Here is a 14113-nt window from a genome sequence, read left to right on the forward strand (position 1 = left end):
CTGAACAACATCACTTCATGCTGGTCAGAGTGGCCACCATCAAAAAATCTACAAAGAATACATGCTGGAGAGGATGTGGAGAAAATGAAACAATCCTACACTGCTGATGGGACTGTAAATTGATACAGGGACTCTGGAGAATGGTATGTAGATTTCCTTAAAAACAAAGAAAAATCTACCATATGACCCAGTAATCCTACTTCTGGGCATATATACTGAGAAAACCATAATTCAGAAGGCCACATGTACACCAATGTTCACTGCAGCACTATTTACAATGGACAGGACAAGAAAGCAACCTAGATGTCCACTGACAGATGAGTGCATAAAGAAGGTGTAGTATATATACACAACACAGTATTATTCAACCATCAAAAGGAACGAATTTGAGTCAGTTACAAGCGAGGTGGATGAACCTAGACCCTGTGAAGGAAGTCAGAAAAACAAACAGGTATTACAGCAGAAACTAACACTACATTGTAAAGCAATTACAATCCAATTAAAAAAAAATAAAGAAACATACAGGAATGATCATCACAGTGTTGTTCCACAAAACCAAAAAACAATTATTTTCAAGATTAGTTTGCATGACTAATGTGTGGCATCATCATACAATGTAGCAACTCACACCAATGGAAATGAACAAACCACCACTATCTATAGCTGTTTAGGGGCTTCCCTGGTAGGTAGTTGTCAAAGAATCCACCTGCAACGCAAGAGACCCTGGTTCGATTCTTGGGTCGGGAAGATCCGCTGGAGAAGGGTTAGGCTACCCACTCCAGTATTCATAGGCTTCCCTTGTAGTTCAGCTGGTAAAGAATCCGCCTGCGATGTGGGAGACCTGGGTTCAATCCCTGGGTTGGGAAGATCCCCTGGACAAGAGGCTACCCACTCCAGTGTTCTGGCCTGGAGAATTCCACGGACCGTGTAGTCCATGGGGTCCCAAAAAGTGGGACAGGACTGAGCGACTTTCACTTTTACTTTTCAGAGCTGTTTAGATGATTTCACAAAAGGAAATAAGTGAGCAAAAGAGCCAGAAAAGAGAATATATAATGTATGAGAGCATTTATATAAAGTTCAAAAACAGGCAAAACTAAAACAAAATGTTAGAAAGATGATAGGGGTCACTTTACATCCAGAAAGAGGGAAGAGTGCTTCCATCCTGGTGGCAACATTCTGCTTCTGCATCTGGGAGGTGACACCTAGGTGAGTGTTTTCTAGTAACTTCCTGGGCAGAATGCTAAGAGAAGTCAGTCAGACGAGAAAGACAGATACTGTGTGATATCACTTATGTGTGAAACGGAAAAATACAACAAACTAGTGAATATAACGAAAAGCAGCAGACTCCCAGATACAGAGAAAAAACCAGTGGTCACCAGTGGGGAGGGGAGAGAAGGCAGTACAGGAGGGGATGAGAGGTACAGACCACTGGGTGTGACTGGGCTCAGATGTCCTGTACAACACTGAGAATACAGCCAAGATTTTATAGTAACTGTAAATGGAAAGCAAGCCTTAAAACTGTGTAAACATTTTTTTTAATTAAAAACAAATTTTGAAAAAAAAGAAAATGAGGCCTATCCAAACCATGGATTATTGACCTGTAAGAATTTTTAGGAATAAAATACTGATATTTACTACCATGTAGATGAACCTTAAAACTACTACCCTAAATAAAAGAAGCCAGTCACAAATGACCACATACCTCGTATAAGAAGCTATTTAAATGTTCAGAACAGACAGATTCACGGAGACAAGAAACAGGTTCATGGTTGCCAAAGGGCTCCAGAGAAATTACTAGTGGACGTGGAGTTTCTTTCTGGGATGATTAAAACGTCTTGAAATAGAAAACAGTGATGGCTGTACCATCTTGTGACTAAACTAAAATTGAACTGAACCGTACACTTTAAAACGGTGAATTGTACGGCATGTGAATTACATCTCAATTTTTAAAATTATGATTTCTTTTAGATTCAGACCTTTTACATTTAGATTTCTTTTAGGTAAGAAATTAAAACATTTTACAGGTCACTATAAAAGATGTTCTGGTAATGATCACTTTTCATCATGCCAGAAGTACAATAATTTTCTTTATTAACAAAAATTAAGACTCAAAATACTAGACACCAAATAAAAAGTATGTGAGAAGGTTTATGTTGTCAAAATTCCCTTGAAACTTACTCCTACAACATATGCTGTATGTTTGCATATGACAACTCAAGAAAAAAATGTAAATTAATATATGAGATTCATAAGTTAAACAGGTTTTATTTTACCCCTACTTTGATTCAAGTTTCCCACCTCATTTAGAATAAATTCAATTTCTTTTTGTGTGTGTGTTAGGAGAAGGCAATGGCACCCCACTCCAGTACTCTTGCCTGGAAAATCCCATGGATGGAAGAGCCTGTTAGGCTGCAGTCCATGGGGTCGCTAAGAGTCGGACACGACTGGCAACTTCACTTTCAGTTTTCACTTTCATGCATTGGAGAAGGAAATGGCAACCCACTCCAGTGTTCTTGCCTGGAGAATCCCAGGGACGGGGGAGCCTGGTGGGCTGCCGTCTATGGGGTCGCACAGAGTCGGACACGACTGAATCGACTTGGCAGCAGCAGCAGCAGCTGTTCTAGATGTGGGCATACCAGCCCTTCTCTATCACCTCTGGCCTCTGGAATGGCCAATGACGGACAGAGCAGGCCCGCCCGGGCAGGTCACACACCGTTCCCTGGCCCGCCAGTGGCGGCGCTGTCTCCCAGACACTCTGGGCCCATGCGTGAAGCTCTCCTGCAGCATCCTCCGCCTTCCTGTGTCTAAGAAAAGGAAGAATATCCTTCTGCTCCTCCCTAAATTAAAGCTCATTTCCACGTGACTACTGGAGGTATGAAGTGAGAAATATTAGTCTACATCCCTCGTTACAAAGTCATATAACAGGAGCCCAACATATGTCTGGCTTGCTGACCAGAGCTACCAGGAGAGCCCCACTTTTTTAGTTTCGGGGTACCCAGAAGTGAGAAAAATTAATTCAAATTATCAAATACTCCCCAGAACACTGTATTCATGTGTGGACCACCTTGCTTTTGTATGTGAAGGCATTTCTACATTTTTATTAGTAATTAGCCTAAATGCTGTTGCTCGAAATACTTTAAAGTTTTCAAAATATAGATTAAAAATACTAACCAAAGGTTTCATAGGATTCTTCATCTTTCTCGTTTTCACCCAGCCTGCTGAGGCTTGAGAGCTGAGAATGATCAGGAAAATCAAATACATCCAGAGGCCTGTGCTTCCGGCCAGCTTTCTGAAAGTGAATGAAGTTCAAAGTCACTGGATTGGCCATAACAAGAACATCACAAAGCCGATCTGCATGGCAAGGACGCTGCTGCTGTCACCGGTGCCTACGGAGCGAGTCTTCGCACTCTTGGGGATCTAAGGTGGGGTTGGGGAACTTTTCTAGAAAGAACCAGGGAGTAAATACAGTTGACCACTGAACAACGCAGGGGCTGGGGCGCCCAGCCTCCACACGGTAGAAAATCCCCATATGACCCTGGCAGCTGGCTTCCTTATTCGAGGTTCCACCTGCGGGGGTTTCAACCACCTGTGGATAGTGTAGAACCTACTACTGAGAACAGTGCAGGTAGAGTGGATCCTCCCAGCTCAAACCTGTGTTGTTCAAGGGTCCCTTGTACCCAAGACCGTGGACCATGAGGCTCTGCGGCAGCTCAGCCGTCGTGGTGTGGAAGCAGACGGGGCCGTGCAGAAAAAGCACAGTCGTGCTGCAATTCAGCCTTATGGATCCTGAAATCTGAACTTCATGTTTTCACATGCCGTGAGATAGTCTTCTTTGATTTTACTTCAGTCATTTAAAAATGTAAAAACCATCCTTAGCTCACAGGGCCACAGCCGGCCACTCCTAAGCCACCAGGGGCTTGCTCCCCAGAAATAGCCACTTAGCCCAAAGTTCCCAGATGTTTTTAGGTCCATGAACCAAGGTAAATTGGAAGTGGACAAACAGGAGATGGCAAGAGTGAACATCCACATTTTAGCAATCAGTGAACTAAAAGGGACTGGAATGGGTGAATTTAATTCAGATGACCATCATATCTACTACTGTGGGCAAGACCCCCTTAGAAGAAATGGAATAGCCCTCAGAGTCAACAAGAGAGTCTGAAATGCAGTACTTGGATGCAATCTCAAAAACGACATTTCCAAGGCAGACCATTCAATATGACAGTAATCCAAGTCTATGCCCCAACCACTAATGCTGAAGAAGCTGAAGTTGGATGGTTCTTTGAAGACCTACAAGGCTTTCTAGAACTAAAATCCAAAAAAGATGTCCTTTTCATCATAGGGAACTGGAATGCAAAAGTAGGAAGTCAAGAGATACCTGGAGTAACAGGCAAGTTTGGCCTTGGAGTACAAAACGAAGCAGGGCAAAGGCTAACAGAGTTTTGCCAAGAGGATGCACTGGTCATAGCAAACTCCTTCTTCCAACAACACGGGAGACGACTCTACACGTGGACATCACCAGATGGTCAATATCGAAATTAGATTGATTGAACTCCTTATTGCAAAATTCAGACTTAAATTGAAGAAAGTAGGGAAAACCACTAGACTATTCAGGAATGACTAAAATCAAATCCCTTACGATTATATAGTGAAAGTGACAAATAGAGTCAAGGGATTAGATCTGATAAGAGTGCCTGAAGAACTATGGACGAAAGTTCATAACACTGTACAGGAGTCAATGATCAAGACCACCCCCAAGAAAAAGAAATGCAAAAAGGCAAAATGGTTGTCTGAGGAGGCCTTACAGATAGCTGTGAAAAGAAGAGAAGCTAGAGGCAAAGGAGAAAAGGAAAGATATACTCATCTGAATGCAGAGTTCCAAAGAACAGCAAGGAGAGGTAAGAAAGCCTTCCTCAGCTTTGAGGATACACAGGGGTAAAACTCCTGACTGCAGGAAAGAGACTTACAGGGCAATATACTAATAAGCCCCATGAAGATTGCCCCCTACATCCTCATGAAAGACCACAACACATAGAAAGCTACATTCAGTAGCTCTGGACAATGTGGAGGGAGCCATTAACAGACAAAAAAATTAGTGGAAATTCTGGAGATAGAGTAAGACTCCAAACAAAAACTAGCACTCACAGACCCTCAGTGCAAAACCACCCAAGGGGTGTTTGGGGTTAGAAGGAACGTTGAAGGAGAGCTGACGGATCCTCTGGCCTCCCTGAGCAAAAAGGCCCCCAGCCATGTACGGCAGCTGCCTTCCCAAGAAGAGGACAGGAAGCTGGAGAAACCCATCCAAAGAACGGGCGGGCTGCGGTGGGGCTGCAGAGGGACCCCAGGACTTCCCAGGGCAGAAAAGGGCCCCCTCCAAAGCCAGGGGCCTAGGGAAGCAGGGGGAGACACCCCCCCAAGAGAGAGAATCAGGGGCGGGGCACAGAGCAGGGAGAACCCCCAAGGGCTGGGCACCCCCAAGCAGACACTGCCTAAGGCGTTTCATGTGAATCTCTGAGGCCAACTCAACAAGCTGCTGGAAAAGCACATGAAGTGAGCTGAGAGTATTAAAGAAATGTCCCTGCCTTCACACATTTATTTCTAAGGCTCACCCCAGCCTACAGTAAAAATACCATGTGAGTAAAACTACATGGAAGATGATGAGACCATAACTGTGGAAAACTATTAACATGGAGAAATGGCTACGAGTGAAAAAAGCAAAATACAGAACACTGCACAATTTTTAAACGATGCCAATTATCCAAATGAAAATGAAACCTAGGCCCAGAAAAAAAGATTTAAAATGTTAATGCTCTCTCACTTGTACTGGAACGAACACAAGGAAAATGAATATACTTTTCCACTACAAGAAAATAGAGCTTACCAAGTCGACGGAATACTGAGTCTCCCACAAAATGTTATTTTGCATTTTCAATTACGAGCATTATATTAAAATATGTAATGATAACTTACATCTTTCATGGAATGTGTTCTGCCTGAATGGTTCTTCGAAAATCTCGCACTAGGAAAGAGCAAACACACACACAAGTTAGGAAATACTTAAAAATAACTGGGGAAACACTAGAACTGGCGATGGAGTCCAAGTATTTTCTTTCCAAGTTACTCTCCTTGTTAGTTGCACTAACAATGTGCACGTGATGAAATTCAGGTAATGGCAAACCCTTTGGAAAGCAGAAGCCACATCTCCCACGCATAAATAGTTTATAGGCCAAATCATACTACCCACATATAAATAACATAGCTCTGCCCTCAGGGCACAGAGAACTAACCCTGCCATCACCCGTGTCCCTGAAGTCACATCAACAGCCAAGGCTGGCATCCCGCAGAAATGTGCTAGAGGTGCCTCTTCCTTAAGCACCGGACCCCGATGCATCCCGTGCCTGGCTCTCTCACACAGGTGTTCTCATTTAGCTCCTTAATGGTCCTCCAGGTAGAAGTGAATCCCTCCATCCAGAAGCATGTTTGCCCAAAGCCGCAGGTGGCTGGGAAGGAGGGAAGCCTATGATAAAATCTGCTGTCAGTCCACACCCAGAGCTGCCCTCTTCCCTCCCCTTCAGGATCCCTCCAGAGGGCATCAGGATGAAAGGATAAAGTTGCATCTTTAATCAGCTTAAGTAAACCAGATGTCACAACAGAGACCCAAAGAAAAAGTGAAAATAAGCAACACGGGAAATACCCCTGCCAGTGACCGTGGGCTGAGTACCCTATGTGCTCCAGCGTGGTGCCAGGGAACAGGACATCCTGCACACAGCCGTTAGCAGAGAGCAAAGTCCATTTAGTGTCTGAACAAGTAATTCTTTACCTAACTCTTTATGTGATATAACTTCAAACTTAAAGAGAAAAATTGTTGAGAAGAGCCTGAGAACCTTCTGTACACCCTTTACCCCACTTCACCCACTGTTCATTTTGTCTCACCGGCTTCCTGTGTGTCTGTGTATGGTAACCTGGGGACACACGTGTGTCTTTTCTAAGAGGGCATTATCCTGTGTAGTCACAGCACAATTTCCAAAGCAAGAAATTTAACACTGACATCATTGTCTAATTTACAGTCCATATCCAAATGTTATCAATTGCCCTGTCATGTCAAGGTTTCCCCCAGCTTTTTTAAAAATTCGTTTTGCTGTTGTTTCCTTTAAAAATTTTCTTCTTGTTCTAGCATTTTAAGGAAATACAAGGGGACATAAAATTAAGATTTCTTAAAACTTGTGTTTTATCATACGTGCACACTTGTATATCCATTGTGATGTAAAATATTAATACTGTGAATTACAGTAAAAAGAAAAAGTTGGAAAACTGAGGAGTGGGTCTCAAACATCAGGAATCAGAATCACCTGGAAAGCTGTTAAGACTGCTTGGCTCCACCTCCAGAACGGCTGATTCAATAAACCTGGGATGGCCCCTGATGGAACCTGCATTGCTAACAAGTTCCCGGGGCTGCTGATGCTGGTCAAGACACCACAATTTGAAAAACCAATCCTTTATTTGATTCTCGGACCCAAAAAAGAAGATGGAGCAGATATTCGTTTCACAGCCTTTATGATTTGGGGGTTCAGAAAAGTTAAATGACATCAGTGGTCACAGCCAAGTAACAGGACTAGAAGCCACATCGTATAAGGTCTTAACCCACTCTTTCCTGCCTTGTCTGTGCTCAACAACGTGGTCGTTTCCTCCTCACCTTAGGCTAGGAGGAAGGTGAGGCTACCAAAAGATAGAAACCCCTGTGATAACACATGGAAAAATTTTGGTGTAGGCATACCAGTGCATTTCAGGGGGAGGGATGAACAAACTTCATGAGTCTCAATCAAAGGCAAAAATGCTCTATGTGTGTTTACCGCTTGGGGGTGGCGGGGAGGGAGAGAGAAACTCCCTACTGGCATATCTGATAAAGTTCACCTTTCATAGATCAGCTGGTAAAGAATCTGCCTGCAATGCAGGAGACCCGGGTTCAATTCCTGGGTTGGGAATATCCCCTGGAGAAGGAAATGGCAACCCACTCCAGTATTCTTGTCTATAGAATCCCATGGACAGAGGAGCCCGGCAGGCCACAGTCCATGGGGTTGCAGGAGTCGGGCATAACTTAGCGACCAAACCAACACCACTGTCAGCTGAGTCTCAAGCATTTTATTCCTTCCCAATCCTCCTCTGTACTGGGGGAGTATGGTCCTACCCGCTGGCCACAGGAGCCTAGTCTGTTTACTCCACCACCCTGCTTTGTCCTGCTTCAGCCTGTTCCCTACACTGGCTCTCCTGCACCCTCACGCTGTATCTACAAACACCTCCAGAGACACTTGCCAATGACTCCGAGAAAAATAACGTTTTAGAGAGCAGATAGGCAACGTATTTTAACCTGCATATCTTTTCAGCTTAAAAAAAAAAAGCTTGAACCATCCTGGCTGGAGTCCCCCCCTTTAAAAATAACAAGCGGCAGCCTGGGCTCCCCCGCCGACTTAGTTCAGCTTTACAGTCTGTGGTTTGTGTTACAAAAACAAGCAGGGTCTTGAAAATAAGCATACTGACTCCAGCCCGAGTGTCAATGCTAGTGTTCTTGCTAGAAGGTGAATTCTGGCAAGTAGTAGGTACTCCTTAAGTTACTATTCGTGGGATAGTTTCAGAACACCTGGCATCTACTTTAGAGCACGTTCATCCGCACAAAGTAAGGGGACGCTAGCCGACGCCTCTCCCCGCGCCAGACACGGCTGTAAGCGGACGCCTTTCAACCTCCCAGCAATTCTGTCACGGTGGGGACGTTATCCCCACTTTACAGAAAGGCCCCGGGCGGTCAGTCGCTCGGACACGGTGCGCAGAGGTAGAGCCAGGGAGCTCGAGAAGCCCAAGCCCGGAGGAAGAGGAAAATAAAGGGGGGGGGACCCCGGCGGCGCTACGACGGCCCGCAGAACTTACTGCGACAGCCGCGTAGGCCGTGGCCGATCCATTCCAGCCCGCAGCGCTCGGCGCCAACGCAAAAACTCCCGCCAAACCTCGCGCTACTCCCGGCGGCCAATCCGGGCCGAGCATGCAGAAACGCCCCGCCCCCAACACGTCCCCGGCCCCACCTCCCGGCTCTGTAAGTCTGAGGGCCGGGGCTCCGCCCCATCCTAAAGCGCTAGAGAAAATGCAGCCTGGAATATGCGAGAACAGAGCTGGAGTCCACGCCTTACAACTAGTTGCTGACGGTCCCCGCCCCCTCGAGACGCTAAATCCTTACCTGGTTTTTCTGCCTATCCGTCCGCCATGCAAGTTTTCCGCCAGGGCCCGCCCCCGGGTTGGGGAAGGGAGGAGCCACTGCCGTAAAGCTACCTAAGCGCGAGCTCGCCGCCGAGGGGCGAATCCAAACCCGTTGTCCTCTCGCCGGGTGCTTAGGCGCCTGCGCAGTTGTCTGGTGTCGTGCATTGAAAATTGACAGGATTAGGCTTTCAGTACCGCTGGTACTGAATCAGCTGTGTGAGCTTGGCTTATTATTTTATTTCTACCCCAGTGTTTTTATTCGTAAACGGGGAGGACCCCTTCTAATATGCTCTGATTCTCTGCTTTCTCTTTAAAAACGTATAATCCTGCAAAAGAATGATGTTGGACTTTTTATCACACCATAAGTAAAAATGAACTTAAATGGGTCAAAGACCTAACTGTAAGAGCTGAAACTCGTAGAAGAAAACACAGGGTAAAGGCTTCATGACATTGGATCTGGCTATGATTTCTTGGATGTGACGCCAAAACCACAGTTTGGGATGATGAAAAAGTTCTGGAAATGAATAATAGTGGGTGGCTGCCTAACTGTGAATCACTTAAGTAGGGCTACTAGATTGTACAGTTAAAAATGGTTAAAATGCTAAGCTTTGTCATGTACATTTAACCACAATAAAAAATTACATTTCATGCATACACAAGAATATAGCACATACAATATAAAAATAAAAATGGCCACTTGGGAGTTCCTTGGTGTCTTACTGGTTAGAACTCAGCACTTTCAATGCAGAGGCCCAGGCTCCATCCCTGGTTGAAGAACCATCCAGCATGCCTCACAGTACAGCCAAAATACTAAAATAAGTAAATAAATACAAATTAAGAAAGAAAGAAAATGGTTGAAACTTAAAAGCTTTAACAACAACAAAAAAAGAGCATCCGTGTGCTCACCAGTGGATTAGGAAATTAATAAGTCATTCCTTCCAAGGATAACCACTGTTCTGATTTTGTGTTTCTCATTTCCATGTTTTTTCTACCGTGCTGCTGCTGCTGCTGCTGCTGCTAAGTCCCTTCAGTCGTGTCCGACTCTGTGCGACCCCATAGACGGCAGCTCACCAGGCTCCGCCCCCCCGTCCCTGGGATTCTCCAGGCAAGAACACTGGAGTGGGTTGCCATTTCCTTCTCCAATGCATGAAAGTGAAAAGTGAAGGTGAAGTCGCTCAGTCGTGCCCGACTCTTAGCGACCCCATGGACTGCAAGCCTACCAGGCTCCTTTGTCCACGGTATTTTCCAGGCAAGAGTACTGGAGTGGGGTGCCATCGCCTTCTCCGTTTCTACCTTGATACATCCCTAAATGATGTATTAATTATTGTATGTCTTAAACTTTATATAAATGATATTTAGTATGTATTTTGGAAGTGCTCTTTCTTCCTCAAAGCTTTGATTTTTGGGTTTATCCACATTGATGCAGGCAGCTGTCATTCATTCATTTTCATTGTCTTTGGAAAGTATTAAGTATATCACATTTTACTAATCCATTCTTCCGTGTATGGAAACATCAGTTGTTTTCAGTCTTTGCTGTTGCTAAAAATGCCACACTAAACATTCCTGCAAAACGCTTACTCCAAACCTAAGTGTATTGCAGTAAAAAACCTAAGAGACAAGGATAGATTCAGTAGTAGTATTATTGCCTCAAGGGATAAACACATTTTCAACTTTAGATAACAATGCCAATTTTTACTCTCTCTCAAAAACCTAAGAGACAAGAATAGATTCAGTAGTAGTATTATTGCTTCAAGGGATAAAGACATTTTCAGCTTTACATAATGCCAATTTTCACTCTCTCTCTCTCTCACTCTCTCTCCTGCTATCTTCTAAATAAAATAAAGCTGTAACACTGATTTGCCTAAGAACTATAACACGGTTTGTCCAAGACCTGAGAGCTGTGACGCGCCGAGGGCTTTAATGTCCGTCGCTCCAAATCTTTGTTGTGACGAGACAAAGAACCGAGGAACATACACTCGCGTGACATCTATGGTGCCGTGACTCGGGTTTAACCTGGCTGAAAGAACCTCCACGCAGAAGAGGCCAAGCACAGCAGGAGCCCAACTCAGCGAAGCTCTTGGGCTAGAAGCAGAAGGCGAAGAAACCCAGCGCAGGGAAAGGCCCATCGTGCTGGAAACTGGGACAGCGAAAAACGAACTCAGCAGAAAGCTCACGCAGCCCAGTCTCAGATTCCAGAAGACCTCCGGTTAAGGTAAGAGGTCCTCACTCCTATGGCTGGAGGGACCTTTACAATCTCTCGTTTCTTGTTTCCTCGAACCTCCCTCGAACAGGCAGGCGGCAGGGGCACAACTGAGGGAGTCTGGAGAGGCTACTCCTCAGCATGTCCCAAAGGCGCTATCTGCTGAGCCCCAGTAGCTGTTACCCAAGCCGGTGGGGGTTCTTCTGTCCTTTCTCTTCTCTGTGCAAAGATCAGACCAATGAAACTGTGGGCACCGGTCAGATATTTAGCAAATTTTCCGGTGGGCTATGGAGGGGATTCCTTGGCACGTTTTTCCCACTGCTTTTTCTTCCTGTCCTTCAGCTCTCTCCCGGGACTCAAGCCCAGCCAAAACTAATGAAACTCAGGCTCTGATGTCTCATTGCAAAAATTCATTGAGAGACAAAGAGGTGGATTGGTTAGGATCCAGAGAGAACTACTCTTCAGAGTGTGAACCATTGCCGAGGGCAAGGGCTGGGGCCTGGGATTAGGTCTGGCTAGGTTTTAAATCCCATGGACGGAAGAGCCTGGTAGGCTGCAGTCCATGGGGTCGCTAGGAGTCGGACACGACTGAGCGACTTCACTTTCACTTTTCACTTTCACGCACTGGAGAAGGAAATGGCAAGCTACTCCAGTGTTCTTGCCTGGAGAATCCCAGGGACGGTGGGGCCTGGTGGGTTGCCGTCTATGGGGTTGCACAGAGTCGGACATGACTGAAGTGACTTAGCAGCAGCAGCAGCAGCCAATTTTTACACATTGTTTTGTTGGCTATATAATTTACACCCCCATCAGCAATATGTAAAAGTGCCCTTCACTCCACATACTTGTCAATATTTAGAATTTTCAGGATTTAAACATTTTTCTTGAGTAGCAAGTTGAAATGGTATCCTCTTGTGTTCTTGATTTACATTTCCCTTAAGTTGGTCGTCTTTTCTTTGTTTACAGGTCCTTCCTGATTCCTCTTCAGTGAAACACCTATTTACCCCACTTAGGAATCATTTGGGCAATTGCCACAGAAGAATAAATCATCTTTGTGGTTTTGAAGGTAGTTCCCCGCTGATGCATAGAAATAGGGTTCCTAGAATCACTGGAAGCTGTTAACCCATAAGAGTGTGGAAAGCTAGCTCAATTTCCCAGGAAAGGGGTTACAGTCAAACCTTTTGCAGTTATGGAGCTGAAAACCACCCAAGTGTTACAACAAGAAGAGGCTCAGTGCTCTGGGTGGAGATAAAAACTCAACCCAAGTAGGTTTAAATGCTAAAAGAATTTATGAGCTCATGTCACTGAAAAGTCCAGTGGCAAGATGGCTGCAGGATGGCTCACTTTGACCTACAGGTTGGAGAAGCCCCCAGGGCTCTGAATCTATTTCCTTGCCCTTCTGGAGCCTGAGCTTTTCCCCCAGCCTGGGTGCTGTCACCATCATCGCCTGGATTTAGTGAGCATTTACTATGATCCAGGCATCGTTCTAAGTGTTCAGCATCTATGAACACATTTCATCTTCTCAATAACCCTCTGTGACAGGCACCAGAACCTCACCCTGCATGTGAGGAGACTAAGGAGCAGCCCACAGGGAGGAAGTGGCTGTGGTTGTGCTAGATCTGAGGACTCTGTCCGGGAGCCTGCACCCAGCAGCTTTTCCATGTTTCACATCGGAATTCCATCTTTCAGAGAAAGCCGCTATGTCCCAGCAATCTCAGAAAAAGATGTACTCTAATTTTACCAGCTTGCATCATGTACCCACCTGTATTAGTCAGAGTTCCAGAGAGAAAGAACCAATAGGATGTGCACTGGGGTTGTGAAGAAGTAAGGACAGGGTGGGGTGGGGCGGGGTGTTGACAGGACTGGAAACAGGAGCCAGCAGGTCTGGAGCCCCAGGGAGGAACCTGGAGCCACGTGAGGAAGCTCAGAGGTGCTGCAGAGCGCCTACGGCCCGATCATTGAGCTATGTAATATACTTTCATGTTTGGAGAATTAAAGAAAAAACAAAAACTGTTGCTTCTCTGATATAAATACAGAAAATAAAGAACTACAAAACATTCTGGATCCTTGGGATAAACAGAATGGTTAGGTATGGACACTTCTCTGCAGAAATACATCTTCCTTGTGGAGTAGGTTGATCTCTATATTAGTTCTATCAGTTCAGTTCAGTTCAGTTCAGGTGCTTAGTCGTGTCTGACTCTTTGCAACCCCATGGACTGCAGCACACCAGGCCTCCCTGTCCATCACCAACTCCTAGAGTTTACTCAAACTCATGTCCATCGAGTCGGTGATGCCATCCAACCATCTCATCCTTCATCGTACCCTTTTCCTCCCACCTTCAATCTTTTCGCAGAATCAGGGTCTTTTCAAATGAGTCAGCTCTTCGCATCAGGTGGCCAAAGTATTGGAGTTTCAACTTCAACATCAGTCCTTCCAATGAATACTCAGGACTGATTTCCTTTAGGATGGACTGGTTGGATCTCCTTGATCCCTCCTTGAGGGTCCAAGGGACCCTCAAGAGTCTTCTCCAACACCACAGTTCAAAAGCATCAATTCTTTGGTGCTCAGCTTTCTTTATAGTCCAACTCTCGCATCCATACATCACTACGGGAAAAACCATAGCTTTGACTAGATGGACCTTTGTCGGCAAAGTAATGTCTCTGCTTTTTAATATGT

At 45.2% G+C, this 14113-nt stretch overlaps 1 protein-coding gene across 2 annotated transcripts in view; it reads right to left on the reverse strand.

Annotated features, from left to right (window-relative positions):
- CENPU (centromere protein U) overlaps positions 1 to 9017 on the reverse strand; it is a 47418-nt gene extending 38401 nt beyond the window's left edge. Inside the window, exons 1-3 of one of the 2 annotated variants that reach the window (XM_061404169.1) lie at positions 8917 to 9017; positions 5968 to 6016; positions 3172 to 3289 (exon numbers count right to left, since the gene is read on the reverse strand). In XM_061404169.1, coding sequence (XP_061260153.1) covers positions 3172 to 3289; positions 5968 to 6016; positions 8917 to 8948 — 199 coding nt within the window. In that variant the 5' untranslated portion in view covers positions 8949 to 9017. Of the gene's footprint in view, positions 1 to 3171; positions 3290 to 5967; positions 6017 to 6284; positions 6479 to 8916 lie in introns of those variants that run through there. The other variant, XM_061404168.1, reaches the window with a different exon arrangement.
- Positions 9018 to 14113: the final 5096 nt, after the last annotated feature.

Source organism: Bos javanicus, chromosome 27 (genome assembly GCF_032452875.1).
Source record: "Bos javanicus breed banteng chromosome 27, ARS-OSU_banteng_1.0, whole genome shotgun sequence".
Lineage (NCBI taxonomy): Eukaryota > Metazoa > Chordata > Mammalia > Artiodactyla > Bovidae > Bos > Bos javanicus.